The sequence below is a fragment of the Zea mays genome, chromosome 5 (genome assembly GCF_902167145.1).
Source record: "Zea mays cultivar B73 chromosome 5, Zm-B73-REFERENCE-NAM-5.0, whole genome shotgun sequence".
In the NCBI taxonomy this organism is placed as follows: domain Eukaryota; kingdom Viridiplantae; phylum Streptophyta; class Magnoliopsida; order Poales; family Poaceae; genus Zea; species Zea mays.
Window position 1 is genome coordinate 24403518 of NC_050100.1, and position 16610 is coordinate 24420127.

Here is a 16610-nt window from a genome sequence, read left to right on the forward strand (position 1 = left end):
CGACCTGACAGGAAAACAGCGCCGCTCGCCCCTCTCCGACTGTTGTGCCACCCGTCAGGGTGAGGCTGACAATGGCTAAGCTCAGCCTCAGGCGCAACAGTAAACTCCGCCTCACCCGACCTTGGGCCTCGACCTCAGGAGGAGGTCTCCACCTCGCCCGACCCCAGGGCTCGGCCTCAACCTCGGCCTCGGAAGGAGGACTCCGCCTTGCCCGACCCAGGGCTCGGCCTCAACCTCGGTCTCGGAAGGTGGTCTCCGCCTCGTCCGACCCAGGGCTCGGCCTCTACCTCGACCTCGGGAAGAATCGCGTCCTTGCTTGACCCCGGCCTCGGCCCCAGGAGGAGTCTCCGCCTCGCCCGATCTTGGGCTCGAACCGACCGCACCATGGGGGATACATCATTATCCTACCCCTAGCTAGCTCAGGCTACGGGGAACAAGACCGGCGTCCCATCTGGCTCGCCCCGGTAAACGAGTAATGATGGCTCCCCGCGTGCGTCCATGACGACAGCGGTTCTCAACCCCTACGAAAGCAAGGAGACGTCAGCAAGGTCCCAACAGCCCCGACAGCTGTGCTTCTACAGGACTCGAGCACTCCTCCGACGGCCACGTTACCGCGTACACAGGGCTCTAGCGCCCCTCCGACAGCCACGTTGGCATGTACACAAGGCTCAGGCACCTCTCTGCCGAGCACGTTAGCGCATAGCTACACCCCCATTATACACCTAGACCCTCTCCTTGCATCTATAAAAGGAAGGTCCAGGGCCTCCATGCGGGGGGGGGGGGGGGGGGTCGCGCGGGAGAACGGGCTGACGAGCAGGCTCACTCTCTCTCCCTCGCGAACGCTTGTAACCCCTACTGCAAGCGCATCCCCCTTGTGTTCCATCTCGCGCCAACCCATCTGGGCTGGGACACGCAGCGACAATTTTACTCGTCGGTCCAGGGACCCCCCGAGGTCGAAACGCCGATACAGCCGCTCATCCATCCCGGTCTGATTTCCCCCGTCCGATCTTGATCGCACGGCCCAGATCGCAGGATACCGCTAAGCGCACGCGCGCCCTGGCCTGCCTGTCAGCGCCGCCCGCAGCCGTTCATCCTCCCCTAGTCTGGTCCCCTCCGTCCGATTCAGATCGAACGGCCCGGACCGCAGGATACCGCTTCGCGCACGCACGCCCTGGCGCCCTGGCCCGCCTGTCAGCGCCGCCCGCAGCCGCTCATCCCCCCTAGTTTGGTCCCCTCCGTCCGATTCAGATCGAACGGTCCGAACCGCAGGATACCGCTTCGCGCACGCGCGCCCTGGCGCCCTGGCCCGCCTGTCAGTGCCCAAACCCCCTGGCGCTGGGCCCGTCGGTCAGCGCGCTCTCCCCCTCTGTCGCTGACACTCCCTGGCCCGCCTGTCAGCGCTCGCCCGCCCGCGCGCGCCCTCGGCCGCGGATCTAATCTCAGCCGTTGGTTTTAGATCTGATGGTTGAGGGAGCCCGATACCCCTTCGCGTGGTTGTTTTGCATAAGAAACCCTCAGTTTGTTAGAAATAAACCCGCCATCCCTGGTTTTCACGCGTAGGCCCCTGTATTCTTGCAGATTGAACCTTGGACTTTTAAATATTCACAGAATTAGCCCTAATTTCATATTTTGAATTCCCAAACTTGTTTATTTCATAACTTTTGCATATGAACTCCAAATTTAGTGATTCAAATTGCAAAATGTTCATAGAATTATTCTCTGTTTAAATAAAATGGTTTCACTTACTGTCTGCACATTCTAATTTTTATGATTGAATATGAACTAATTAGATGTAGTTTTATTTATTTAATAAAATAAATAAAAGGAGAACCTTAAAGATTTAATCATGTTTAAACTTGTGAGATTAATGATAGGTATTGCATGAGTTCATCTCTATTCTAAATTATAGGTCACAATAAAATAAATTGATCTATGATTATGTACTTGTAAATAACATTTAGGGAAATAAAAATCTATTTTCAAATAAAGTTAATTTATGTTATAGTTCATGTTATACTTTGGACTCATTATCCCTTATGTAGTATTGTGTCTTTTTAAGATGTGTTCCAATGTTTGTACATGTTTGGTGTGATGTTCATTTGTACTTTTCAAATGTATTGAATGCATGTTCGCTTTATTTAGACAACAAACAGCCCGATGTTCCTGAGTGTGTTGTTGGAGACCTCCCTGAGCAACAACCTGGTGAAGGCAAGTGTCCTCAGACCTATCATGTCCTACTTTACTTTATAATTCATTGTCCCGCATTACTTTATTGAAACCTAAGGATTGACTAGTCTGTACTTACCTTACCCTTGTTTACCTTTTTGGGTTAATCATGGTTAGCTTATGATATTGCTTTAACTTAATCAATGAACATGATGTGATCTTTTATGATACGATGATGTTATCCCGATGGGGTTCTTATAATTCTTTAGAGGGCTCAGGCTATTTCCTGAGTACCTCTCCGTAAGGACCTGTTTAGGGAGTGACAACTCGGGATAACAATGCAACCATAAGGGTGGAATGGGACGCCCTTAGCTGATTAATTAGAGGAACCAGAGGAGTTGTTGCCTTCGTCGTAGGGTCGTCAATGGAGTCCAGGCATAGTACTTGCTCTGCCGAGGTTGGTTGCAGAGGTTCTTTAATTTGGTTTTGTTAGTCACCCTTCCTTTGGAGAGATGTACTGTGTTTATCAAACTGGAGAAACCTAACGGGCGGCTATGACCTCTGGGAAATTTTGTAAAGGCTACGTAGTGAGACCCTGCTAGGTCACCTTGGTAGTGATCAATGGGGAGGCTAGAACCCCGGGCAGAATGAGAATCACGGCTTGTGGGTGAAGTGTGCAACCTCTGCAGAGTGTTAGAAACTGGTATATCAGTCGTGCTCACAGTTAAGAGCAGCCTTGGGATCCTCTTCGATTAGAAGAACAATGGTTACTTTTATGATGATGATTAACAATGGTGATTATAATCCTGATCTCTGGTATTTCCTCTTGGAGGGAGTGCCTCTGGGTAATAACTGGGTTATTACTAAAATTTGGCTCTACTTATAATAATAAAAATTGACCAACTAAAAGCAAATGCTTAACCTTAAACTCCACATACAGCTAGTCCACTTTAGCCAAACGGGACATTTGCTGAGTACGTTGAAGTGTACTCACCCTTGCTTTACAAACCACCCCACCCCAGGTTGTCCCCACTGTTTTTAGTGCTCAGGAGGTGATGCTGTCAACATGGAAGATTTCGAGGAGTTTTAGGACTACGACGAGTTCTAGTTCTTTTTTAGTGGAAAACCCCCAGTCAGCTGCCTGTGTAGGCTTAGCATCTACGTTTCATAATTCCACACTTTGATATTTATGTTGAACAATGGTTATGTATTAGACTCTGTGGATGTCTTGGACATCTCGATGTAATAAAGTACCTTTCCGCTATTTATTTCGAGCATTGTGTGATGATGTCCAATTATGTTATCGCTGTGTACGTGAGTTTCTGATCCTGACACGTACATGGTTCGCATCCGGTTTACCTTCCAAAACCGGGTGTGACAGAAACAATTTGTAGAAAATATAAGAAACACAAGACACAACAATCTATTTATCAAGGCTCAACTCCAAAGAGTCTATGTCCCAGTTGTAATTTTCCAAAGGACGAGGTTAGATCCAACCCTTCTCAAGTGATCCAAAGATCAAACTTAAGGCCATATCTTTCTCTTATATCCGTCTCCTCACAAGGATCTCCATAGATCGGAGCCTCTTGCTATCCATACATAATGAATAGAAGCAACAAATCCAATAGCAGCAAGAGTGAGGAGTAAAATACAACACAAAGAGTGAGAACACAACACACAACACCAACAAGCAGATCTCAGGAACACACTCTCACTAGGATGACTAGTTCTTCACGAATGGGTGCTCAGATCTCTCTGTAATGAATCAAAGGTAATGCACAAGTATATGTGAGTGTTCTCTTGCTCTAGGGATGCTTGGGTACTCGATCAAGTTGATAGATGGGTATTTATAGCCCCAAATTGCCCAAATAACCGTTGGAGAACTTGCTAAAATCTTGCTCTTCACGGGCGCACCGGACGGGTCTGGTGCACCGCTGGATTGGGTACAATAGCTGTTGTCTCTAGGATCTTAACTACGCTTTCCAAACCAAGCTGGCACTGGATTAGTCCGGTCCACCACCGGACCACGTGCCATGTCAGGTAGCAGTTGCGTTGTCCGTTGGACGCGATATAGCAGTTACCTACAAGGTCTAGTGCACACTAGACTGGACCAGTATGTCATCTTTATTTTTTTCCTGAGAGCAGGCCTTTCACTGGAATGGAGGTTTGGTGCACCAACAGACCGAGCTAATGTGTTAGGCCACCAAAGCCCTTCCGCATGGCTCTCTAGAAAAGTGGTCCAGTGGCGCACCAGACTTGTCCGGTGCACCCTAGACAGTTGAACATTATCTTTTTCTTGGATTTTTTTTATCTAAAATGTTTTTAATTATCCCAAGAGTAGTACCATGGCTTAGACAATTACTTTTAGTGACAATCCAACTTATCTAAGTCATTAAACTTTATCTTTTTAATTCTCCAACTTAATTTCTTGTTCATTTGACTTTAATTCCTACATATGCACACTTAGCAAACATGTTAGTCCATATTGTTGTATTGGACATTAATCACTAAAACATTCATAGAAATGGCACAAAGGCCTATTTACCTTTCAACAGGGCAACACTAGATTGCAGGGGGCATGGGCACCTCCCTAGCTCTAATGATGATAATGACCCATACCCCTCTCGTAACTCTCACCCAATCGTCTCTAATTTATGTGTGATTGGCTTTGAGTGGAGTTGTGGTGGTACACCTCTTACGAGAACATGAAGTCTCTACCACTTCATGAACATGAAAGATGGAGATGGAAGATGTCAATTATTCCTAATTCTACAATCATAGTGGGAGAGGAGGATAGATCTTACTAACCCAATGATACCATGGTCGTAGTAGGGGGAAGATAAATCTTATTAGACCTAATAGGTTATGCACATCGGGCTAGCGACTTTTGTTCCTATGTCGCCATATTGATCGCCTCCAAAATAGCAAAGGGATAGCACCCACCACCAAGCAATCATACAACCACTACAACATGAAGCTTGAACCTAGCGCCCATGAAGAGCTCCATGATGAACATACTATTCTTGATGCACCTACCCTTGGCGTAGTCAAGTGTGCTGCATACCTTGGGTCTAGTTGCATCCTAGGTTGACACTCCTCCAACTACAACGAGCAGAAGTCTCTCTGAATGGTCGACCATGGTGCGCCAACAAAGGTAAAAAGCCAAGGGCATGAATAATGTGCACGCAAGGCAACGACAGTGCGCTAGTGAACCTGGCCGGATTTGGGGTGTGGACGCTCATGCCATTAGAGTCATGTTTTACAGTGAGGTTGGTGAAGTTGGGCGCTAGTGTGGATGAGAGATGAAGCTAGGGCGACAACAAAGCGACGTACATGTAAGGCAGCGTACTTGCGGCGACCATCAGTGCCTTCTAGGTGATGTCCATGTCTACATGTATTTTGTAGAAAGCTGACTAGTTCATCCTTGGGAAATTGTAGTCCCTTAATGCGTCTGGAATTTATGTTAATGCACAAAATATCTCAGATTCTATAATCCTATAACAAATAAAATCTCAAATTTTTTGCTTGTACCTTGAATATACACATATTTTTAGCACATGAAAAGCACCAAATCACACGTATTGCCTTCATGGTTGCATCCAATACGAGAAGACAAAAGACCATAGCCTAGAATTATTTGAGCCGCGATGACCACCTTACGTCCTATCTGTAATTACATTGTTTGAGAAAACCCTAAGTTATAGATTAGAATGACCACAAAACTTATCATCAACCATCACTATGATATCAATTTGCTTTGAACCACATATAATCTCATTACATGTTTCCAGCTAGTATAGTTCATGATTTGTAGAAAGTGGATGAATGTTCAGCTTGCCATGAGGTAGGAGGGATAGGAAGATGTTGAAATGGAGGGGCATGGGTGCCTCCCTAGGTTTGTTGACGTCAATGACACACAACCTGCCCATAATTCTCATCCAATGTCGCAATTTATGCATGATTAACAATGGAGCCGTAGCGACTGAAACCGTGGAGTATATACCACTCCATGCGAACATGGAAGATGTCAATTATCCTAATACCACAACTTTAGTGGGGGAGAAGGATATATCTTACAGATCTAGTAGGTGATGCAGACCGGACTAGAGGCTTTCGTTCATGTGTTGCAATATTGATTGACACACAAACAACATGGGATAGCACCTACCACCAAACAGTCATACAACAATCATAATGTGAATCTTGAACCTTGCACGCATGAATATCTTTGTGATGATCGTGTTGTTCTTGATACACCTACCCTCGATGTAGTCGAGTGCTATTGCTGGGTTTTTGATCAGGAGAAGCCAATAATAGCTTTTCAATGATGTTATTAGCTTTCTAAACTTAAAAACTAAATAAAACCTATAAAACTAGCCTTTTTAGTTTCTCAATAAACTAAAGGAACAATTGGATATATACCATTAAAAGATCCAAACTTTAGATATATACCATGGACCCCACATGTCATTGACTCATGTGGACCCACATGTAAGTGAGATAGTAATGGTATGGATCCAAAGTGGTGATCTTTTAATGGTATGGATCCAAATTTCCCTAAACTAAACAATTTTAGTTTTTTAAAATTAAACTAAAAAATCTACTTGTTTAGCTTTTTGGCCTTTTACGTTTAGAAGCTGTTTATGGTGATTTTGTGTTGTTGCATATGCTATTCGAGCCTAACTTGGAAACATAAGACCGCCACTAAGATTTATATGGAATGCAGGAATTTTAGAAGAATCATACGTTTTATATGAATGAGTTTATTTTTACTGAAAAAATAAAGAAACGAGAAAAATTCCGACTTTCAAGAGGGACTAAAGTTCAGGTTATTCACACGCTACTGCCATCACCCTCGGTATACCCCTCTCTCCCGCGTTCTTCATTCCTAGGTCAGACGGACGCGCATCCCCGCAAGCACGTTCCCGTGCTCTCGCAGCTCGCTTCTCCAGAGGCGACTAGGGTTTGAAGGCTACCGAGAGGGTGCTACTGGGCCAACTCCTCCGACCGCCCGCAGGCGAAGGAGCTCTCCGCCTTCCCGCCCTCGTGTCATCCTTCCCATCGCGACCCGCGAGGCCACGAGCCCACGAGCTCCAGCTCTTGTTATTCGGAAGGGTTCTGGATTTGGGAGCCAAGCGACTGGCGCAGCGGCAGAGCCCGGCGGACACGCTCCCCCCTGTCGCCCATTCTCTTCCTCCCCGAGCGGCACCCCCGCGTGTTGCCGCTTGTAGCATCGGGGAGGTAATATGTTCTCTCCTTCTAGTCTATTTAATGATTTAATGAATGTTGATATTATTACTGAACCAATTAGGAGAAGCCAATTGAATTGTACCATTTCGGTAGCCCCTGATGGGAGTTCTTTGATCTGAGTAAGCACTTCTGCAGATGCACCGGTCTATAGTTTGTAATCAAATTAGCATGATGAATGGAACTAGTATCATTTCTGAGAATAGCCTTGATACAACCGATTGTGGTCAGATTGTTGTGGTAGCACTTTTCTGATGATAACTTATGTTTCGTGTTATTCCAGTTTCTGTATCAACTAAGGCTTAATCAAACATTAATCTTAAATTTGGAAGCTTGCGTTTAAAGATGGAGAAACTGACAGTAAAAGATTGAAGATCCTCATTACACACCAGAAATGTTACAAAAACAGCACTAACTATGCGAAGCTAGTAACCGAAACAAAGTGACCATACTGCTTTGGGCATCATGATCTTTTAACAGACAATCAACCATGTGAAAATGACTGCCCAAACAGTGAAATTCTCCATATAACTCCTTAAGGCCAATGCTGCTACGTGCAGCTAGCTTCTCAGAAGAGCTCCTCACAAACAAACTTTCACAAACAGGGCCTTTGTCATCTTGCTTGACCTGTTCACACCGGTGTGGGGTTTGGTTGACTGGTTTTGTTCAGTTGATTTTCAAACAAAACTTAAGATGAAATTGAGTGGTAACTATAGTCTGACTTTTTTTTGGTTGAGATCCATAAGGATTTACTTAGATAAATTGTGTTTGTCAGCTTTGGATTGCGAGTGAATGAATTATTTTTCATGTATGTACATATTTGGTTTTCGCACTGCATTTTACCAGGCTGTTAATGCCATCTTTTTACAGAAAAATACAGAGGAAGGACATGAGGGATCCATTTGATGCACCGGTTGATCTCATTAATGTGGACCATAATGGTGGCTATCAACTATCCAGGACTGGTGCGGTTTCTGCTGGGGACCATGGTTTACAAAATGGTGGACCCAAATCCCTTGCTCCAAACTCCGACACTGTAGTCAGGTCCTTCATTGTTGAACAAAAGCAACTGCTGTAGCTGCAAATGCTTTCTTTCATTTTGTTGGCTTTGTGAGATGAGACTATATCTTGCATCAGCAGGCATCAACTCCAGGGTGCATCCTTGCACAAAGACTTAGCTCTTGAAGATCCTAATACTCGTATCATGGATCCCGAGACCAAGGTAAACTGTTGAAACTTTGGAAACGTTGCATTTTGATGTTTCTTTCAATTTGTGCCAAGTCCTTTGACTCTCTGATGTTTCTGTTTTGCAGGAACTTTACTTTAGATCACAATCACAAGAGGACGAGATCTTGTTGCTTCGCAAGAAAATTGCTGAGGCGTCTCTCAAGGTAGGTAGTTAAAAGGGCAAGCCCTAAAATTTGTTTATTTTCTTCTACCACCACGCCTAATTTTTAACTATAGTTATTTTGTTATGGTAGGAGCTGAGTTTGCTGAGTGAAAAACACATTCTGGAGAGGAGGCTCACAGACTTGAGGATGGTCTCTATAAATTATACATCTCACTTTGCTTTCTGTTCCATTCACAGAACTATTTATTAATTTAAATCTTTGCTATTTGCTAGGCTGTTGACGAGAAGCAGGAAGAAGCTATATCTGGTGCTTTGAAACAATTGAACCAGAAGAAAACCCATCTCGAGGACAATATGCGACTGGCAAATGAACTAAAAGTATGGTGCTATTGTACATTTCAAGAATGTAGGCTCAAAATCTCTATATGCAATGTCCTATTTACCTATCTATATATTGGTTGCATTGTTTCATTATGTTCTTTTGGTTCATGCCAGTCCAAAATATTGCAATTAGAAAAATGTCTTGCACTAAATATAACATGTGTGTCCTGATTCCTTGCCCTACATATTGATGAGGCATGGGTAAGATATTTTGTCACCACATGCTTTAATGTGACAATTACGTAAAGCATCCATGGTTATTACTTATTAAGGTGTCGCTTCAATCGCTTGAGCGTCAGAGGAATCCAAGGTCACCTCAGGGGTAAGCTGACGCCCCATCGCCTTGTGCTTATGCTGATCCCCCCTTGATTCCGCCTTCTCCTCGTTGATTCTGCTGCTGGCTAGATTTCTTCCATCTCCTGCTGTGAATTGCTCAATCTGGAAGGGGACGGCTGCAACTGTCGATCTGAGATCATTGACAAGAAAGGAAGGGGAGGCAGAGGGGTGGAGAGGGAAACAGAGCAGGCACTCGGGCAGAGGTTGAATCTCAGCGATGGAGAACGCGAGAGAGAAGGAGCGGCAGCGCTGAAGGGGGTCGGGAACTCGGGATTGGGAGTTCGACGAAGCCATGCCAGGAGGGGAGGAGCACATGGGCTGCCTGGTGGGCTGGGCCAGCCCACTTCTTACTCAGCCAGTTTTTTCCTTTTCCTTTTTTTCATCTACTGTTCTAAGCTGCTGTTTTTAGTTTCTATTAATTTCTTAAGGTGCTGCCTTGCCTCATGCTTTAGTCGCCTAGGGCGGTAGTCGTCACTATGTCTTGCCTTACTGCCTTGATAACCATGAAAGCATCACCTCTAGTTTTCAGCATTTGCTGTTCTCATTTTTGTTGTTGTCAATTTTTTTTATAAGATAGATTACATGCTTTTCGTCTGTCTTTCTGTGAACTTCTAGACTTACTATGGAATTCTTCTAGGTTGAGGAAGAAGAGCTATACTTTTTTACTTCTTCATTGCTTAGCATGCTAGCAGAATACAACATCCGCCCACCTCAAATAAATGCATCTACCATTACAATTGGCACAAAGGTAATTCTTACTGCACTAGCATGTTTTGAATCGGTCTTTCCTTACTCTGTGTCATTTACTATGTTGTGGCCTGACTCTTTTTTCCTGTGATAATCATAACTATATGCATTGTATGTTTATAAGCGGGAAATACATTGTAAGATAATTTGCTGTTCCTTTTTGATCTTTTGCTGCAGAGAGTTGGTATGTTGGTCAGCTCTTGCTGTCCATCTAGAGTACTGTAGGAGTATGGCAATAGGCCAACTATCTAGTGGCATACATCAGCCATGTAGTAGTTGGGGGCTGAGCTAAGACATGTACTAGTGTACCATATAGTTGGTACTTGGCTTGTATATATACTAGAGTACTAGACAATGCAATAGAGAAAGCAGTTCAGTTTGCTGCACATTCAGTGCCTATGTGTGTGCTCTGTTGTCACCCCAGTTCATCTTCTAGTTCTACCTAGCCATGGGTTGTGGGAGGGAGTGAGCTGATTGGTCACCTGTGCAGGGAAATTGAGGGCCATTAGCAATGTTTTGCTAAAGTATTGCTGGATACTATTTGGAACTGGGAGGAAATAAATTTTGTTGATCTAACTACTGGTTGATGAGTCAAAAAGATTTGTGACATTCTTAACAGTGTCAGTATTTCTGATGAAATCATACTTTATTTGAAATTCAAGTCTTCATTGTAGTGCACGCTCCCCTTTTGCTCGAATACTACTATAGTATCTTTGTAATGGGTTTTCGAATAGCCTTCTTTGTTAGCAATGGAGGAGGAAGCTCTCTCACTCGGCAGTCACTCCCAGGAGCCGAGGCTCACTCTCACTCGGCAGTGAGTTGGTAGTCGCTTGGGAGGGATAGTTGCTTGCTCAGTTCATATGGTTTCTGTAGCATATTTATTTCTAGATTAGTATTTAAGAGTCCTTTTGGATGCGAGAATCGGTTCCGATTCTCTCTAGAATCATTAGGAACACTTCCAAACGATCAAAGACAAATAGGCAATACTGATTCTAGGTAGAAACATTTTTAGTGATTCTTGTTGTACTAGAGATCAGAATCACCTGTAGAGTAGTTTTGAGTGATTTTGTTTCTGTTTTTTTGCATGCAATAGTGATTAGTTTTTTTCTACTTATTTTTAGCGCAACAAGTTAAAATAGGTTACATTTAGGTTGTTATTTGATTTTTTTGAAGTATATCTTTATTTATAAGATTGTTTTTGTAAAAAACATTTATTTTGCGATACAGAATCCAGCCTAACATCCAAACGGTTTCATGAAGTGATTTTGATTCAGCACCCAAAACTTTTGTTGATTGTTTCTGGAACCAAAATGTTTCTACGAGAATCTGGATCTCTACCAAACGGACCCTAAAACCAAACCAGTTTACTAGCTTCTTTATGTTACTTTTACTTGGTGTCTAACATGAGGTTAAAATAATTTCTTTTTTCAGCGCTTGTACCAACAGATGCATTGGAAGCTCAAATCTTTAAATGTAAGCGGTCAAAATTTTGCACCCTTAAGATTGTGATATGTATATTTTTAACACTGTTTTGTACAAATAACTCTGTGACATGATGGCTTTGAAAAAAGTTCGCGTTGTTGTAGATTCTTAAATGTGGTACTTAAGAATGCCTATTTCTGTATTCTACTATATTGACCCACTAAAACTGAATGTGGCTCAAGGGATGTTGACTCAAAAAATGTAATGAAACTGATGTCTCAATTTGGTTTAATTTGTGTGTTATTGTAATAACCTTAAAGCCTTATTTTTCTCCTTTCAATTAATTTTTTGTTTTTCCTGACCTTGTAATTTTGGGTGGGTGGGGGCCACTTACAACTTTACAGGAACAGAAATCTGCGCCCCCTCTTGAAGAGTTTACATAAATACATTGAGGCAGCTATGCTTCATATGGTTGTTTGGGCTTACATGAGTTTCTTGATGTAGCTCCCACTGTTGATCATTAATTTACTTTTGCACAAATTATGATTTGCTAGATTGATGGCATGTTCAAAGTTTGTTGGATTGTGCCTTGAAATATTTGCATGCGTAGAACAGTCATCAAGATGACCTTCAGTTGACAACTTTTTTTCTTCAGTTTGTTAACCTGCTGTATAGCTCGTGTATCATATAAACTTTATACTGATCCAGGACAATTTAGGTGATATGCCTCAACCTGGAAACATTTATAACTCCAGTCATCAGCAACAGCAAGTAACCCTACCAAGAAATGAAGCTTCCCCATCTTATAATATGGTAATTCCTAACATGGCCCTCTAAACTTTCCTAACATTTTAACTTCATACATAATTATGATAATTGGTTAAGTGGTTCTTGATTACAGGTTTCAAATAAGAATGCTCTTCAACAATATGCTCAAGGTCCAAGTGACCGACATATTGAGCAAATGTACCATGGATCCAGTTTTCAGCAGTAATTCAAGATCTTCCATTATCTAAATATTGTTTGTAGTTATACAGCCTAACCTCTGATCTGCATGAAAATACCTTGACATCTGTTTATTATATTCCTCATTCTTTCAGGGATACTGGAGGTACTACTCCCTCTAATTATTTTGAAGAAGGAAGAGTAGACGGTGGCTCACAGTTATACCCATCTGATGGTAAATAAACAACTATTTTTGTGATTAAACGAGATTCCAGATCAGATCTATTGATACTATTGGCAATTATAATCTAGGTGATGCTTTACCTGGTATTGAGGGATTTCAAATTGCTGGTGAACCTAGACCAGGATGTCAATTAACAGCATGCGGTTTCCCTACAAATGGTACTACCCTTTGCAATTTCCAGGTATGTTGTTTTCTGCTCTTTTGTTATGATTTTTTATAATTGCTATAAATGTCAATTCTTGTAAATAAAACCTTTCACCCCATTGATGTTGCTGTTTTAGTGGGTTCGCCATCTTGAAAATGGTATCAAACAGTCTATCGAAGGTAAAGTGGGGAATTTTTCCTAGATCGTTTGGCATATTATTGTTCAAGGTAATTTAATTTTGCTGACTGGTTATTCATATTTTGAAATTTAGGTGCCACGATGTATGACTATGTGGTTACTGCAGATGATGTTGGTACTCTTCTTGCTGTAGACTGTACGCCTATGGATGACAACGGCCGCCAGGTTATTATCCAGAATTGTAAAATATATACATGCACATCTGATATTGAGAAACCTTTTAATTTAAATCCACATGCAGTGCTATTGTTCTGTAACAAGTCTCCTTTTTTGCAGGGTGATTTGGTGACAGAATTTGCTAATAATGGGAATAAGATAACATGTGGTGAGTTTTTACTGCAGTGTTGCTGCATTTTTGGATTGCTGGTCTAATGCATTATAATATTGTAACAATTCTCTTTGTGGATTAGCTTATTGGAACCTATATATTCTCATGCCATGTTTTAAAAAAATTGAAGATATACTACTTTGCGACGGTTTCCTCTATAAAATGCTTCCTGAAAATTACTAGGTAAATAGTGAATGGTCAGAATAATCCTGTTGGCTAAGGCTAAAAGGGCATCTTATATTTACTTTAATCAATTATTATTAAACAAGTTAATATTACATATCCATGAACAAGATTAAGGAATCGGCCTTTGTGGTTATGTCCTTTTGCATCCCTTGCATACATGTGTCCCAAGACCCAAGGTAATTTACCGATGCATTTAAAAATGAAAATACCGATGCATACATGTGCCATTGCTTTAAAAATGAAAATACCGATGCATTTAGAAATTTTCAAATTGATATGCATTTTCAATTGATATTGAAAAAGAGCAAACTAGTGCGAGAGGCTCCCACATGAGTGGGGTTTGGGGAAGGGGATAAACCGAGGCAAACCTTCCCCCGCAAATGCGGAGACACGGCTTCGAACCCATGACTTGGTGACTCAGTGAGATAGCTCTCACTGTTGGTTGGAACCTGGGATCTGGTGACTCACTGAGACAGCTGTCACCACTGCATAGGCCTGCCCTTCTCAATTGATATTGAGACTTTATTTAAATATTTATGATACAGGAGTGATGGCATGTTTCCTGGTCAAGCTAATTTTCTTAGAAATCGAATTACAGTTACCTGAATTGACATATCATTCAGTTCCTCAAACATCATTCCAATTTTCCACTCTATTCGCGTGGCTTTAATGACTTGAACGAAAAGACACAAACCTATGTGCTGTCATATAGTACTACTTGCTTCCTTACCGAACAAATGATGTTCCGTTCTACACCTGCAGATCCAGAGATGCAGAGTCATATCGATGCATGTATTTCTAAAGGGAGAGCTGAATTTGAAGTTTTTGTCCTGGTATGTGTGAAAATGTTTGGGCAAAGACCATCTTATATCCTGAACGACCCACGTTTTCTGTTTGACCCCCTGGGTGAAATTTCAGCTCAACTGTTCCAATCTAGCACCTAATGATTTATTGTATTTCTCAGCATACAATTTGAGTTTTACTTTGGTATTAAATACTTTAAGTTTTTCTATCATTGTTTTTATTATAATTTTGTATCTCTAGGGTTAATTTATTAGTAAATTCTCCAACCTATGAATATGACCATGAAAATTTATTATTGCTTTTTTTTATAATAAGTTATGATATCCTATATAGCCCCTAAAAATTGGGACTTATGTGGAGAATTAATAAATAAAAATATAAATCTCATTGGGGGGAGATTTGGCTGAAATAGTTTGGGGGAGTAAATTGAGTGGACATTTCATTCAGAGATTAAATGGGCAAACTAGATTGTCTGAGGTAGTAAAATAGACGTTTCCTTTCCCCTTGTGTAGAATAGGTCCTGCACCGGTGTACCTTATTGTTCAAGGAAAGTTGTTGGGTAGAAGTATTGGATGTTATGATCTTGTTTGGGAAAGTAACCATGGCAGCCTTCTCTTTTGGAGTTCAGTTAGGACTTTCAGTTCATTCCTGCCGACTCCTATTATACTCCTGTCCTCCAAGCAACCACATGGTGCTGCTAGCTGAACATTCGCTTTATGGATTGCACTATGATTGTATCATGCATATTTTCCACTGATGCTGGATTTTTTTACTTAAACAATATCTAAACTTCATGGCTGATTTAGACCTTTTGTGCAGCAGGCTTATTCTCCTGAGGAATGGGAACTGGCTACATTGGTGCTCACACGACCTAATTATCAGATTAAGTTCAAACAGACCGGTAATGTTGTAATTGACGAGAAGTACTCACAAAGTCTACAGGTATATTTTTCCATGTGACATTGGCCATCATAGTAACTATGAATCTACAGTAACTATTTGATTAATCTGACATGTTTATTTGATTATCTTATATTCGAATTTGTCTTTGCAGACAAAAATTCCAAATGGGCGCACAACTCAGTTTGTTTTAATAACTGCGGGTACAACTCTTCCATTTAACACACAGGGAATATCAGAGCCAAACAATGAGGATTACGATGTTAGGTACCAACTGTTACACTTCATTATCAGTCTTATCTGTGGCATAGTTTTCTTTCCATTTTTGCAAATAAAATGAAAAACCCCATATATCTGATTATCAGACTCTTTTTTAGGTTACGTGATCTAATCGTATTAGTCATGAGAACTTTTCAGAAAAAGGTATCCCTTTTATATGTCAATTTCTGATCTTGAACCAATAGTTTTCTGGATTGTGTGTTTACATGTTTTCATTTGTTTGATTTTCATGGTTGACAGGCTCTAGATGCTAAAAGGAAAGGAAAGGCTTAGAATTCATGTAAATCTTTTACAAAAGTAGAACCGTAGAAGATTTTCCTATTTCTGATTGTTTTGTGCAGTATTTGATAATTTTTGTCCTTGAGGTGGAATGAGCTTCTCGATAGAGCAGGAATTTCAAGAGTTACCTGGTGGGCACATAAATGGTTAGAGGAACGTAGGATCGATTCTTATCCTAATTCTTTTTTCCTTCGCATTGCTTACTCTAAGTTAAGCCATGTCACTGCGGTCTTTGTAAATTCTAAGCAGCCAGTGCTGCAAATAAACCTATGAGATGTTCGCTGCAGCTCTTGGATGACTTAACATGCCCATATGATTGTTGATTTTGTTTATCATGTTGATCACCATGCTGCTACTTACACTATGTTCACAAAGAATAGCGGTATGGGTTCTCAATATGGCCATAACCCATTCCTTTTGCGTTTCCATTAACGGTGCTTCAACCATACAGCACACCGCATGAAAGAACTAGCCTGAATAGCAATTTCCAAACGTATGCTCCGTTTGGGCTTCAGCTTGCAAATGAGCGGCAACCACTACGAATTTCCCAGATCCAGAAAAAAGGGAAGAAGTTAAAAAAAAAAGAATAAACGAGGAAACAAATAACCCAGGACCACGATTCCTGATAAAGTTGCACACCAGTCGCTGCTTC

The 16610-nt window shown here is 41.7% G+C and overlaps 1 protein-coding gene across 9 annotated transcripts; it reads left to right on the forward strand.

Moving 5' to 3' along the window:
* Nucleotides 1-7013: 7013 nt before the first annotated feature.
* On the forward strand, nucleotides 7014-16293 carry LOC103626119 (uncharacterized). 9 transcript variants are annotated; one of them, XM_008646498.2, is made up of 21 exons: nucleotides 7020-7407; nucleotides 7478-7535; nucleotides 8284-8457; nucleotides 8554-8635; nucleotides 8727-8804; nucleotides 8895-8954; nucleotides 9038-9142; nucleotides 10119-10229; nucleotides 11660-11701; nucleotides 12359-12463; nucleotides 12552-12640; nucleotides 12751-12830; nucleotides 12908-13020; nucleotides 13121-13163; nucleotides 13256-13347; nucleotides 13459-13507; nucleotides 14459-14529; nucleotides 15320-15442; nucleotides 15555-15667; nucleotides 15778-15823; nucleotides 15920-16293. In XM_008646498.2, exons 3-21 carry the CDS (start codon nucleotides 8303-8305, stop codon nucleotides 15950-15952), a joined length of 1590 nt encoding a protein of 529 aa, XP_008644720.1. In that variant the 5' UTR covers nucleotides 7020-7407; nucleotides 7478-7535; nucleotides 8284-8302; the 3' UTR covers nucleotides 15953-16293. The 9 variants fall into 9 exon arrangements, with proteins under 9 accessions (XP_035814870.1, XP_035814871.1, XP_008644716.1 ...); XM_035958977.1 differs by lacking the exon at nucleotides 7478-7535 and having other exon boundaries at nucleotides 7014-7407; nucleotides 8294-8457; XM_035958978.1 differs by lacking the exon at nucleotides 7478-7535 and having other exon boundaries at nucleotides 7014-7407; nucleotides 8294-8457; nucleotides 15323-15442.
* The last annotated feature ends 317 nt before the right edge of the window (nucleotides 16294-16610 follow it).

Coding starts and splice junctions, on each gene's coding strand:
- LOC103626119 (XM_008646494.3), top strand. CDS start 8,303: ATGAGGGATCCATTTGATGCACCGGTTGATCTCATTAATGTGGACCAT. Junction 13,508..14,458: donor TGGGAATAAGATAACATGTG/GTGAGTTTTTAC, acceptor CTACACCTGCAG/ATCCAGAGATGCAGAGTCAT. Junction 15,443..15,554: donor AGTACTCACAAAGTCTACAG/GTATATTTTTCC, acceptor TTGTCTTTGCAG/ACAAAAATTCCAAATGGGCG.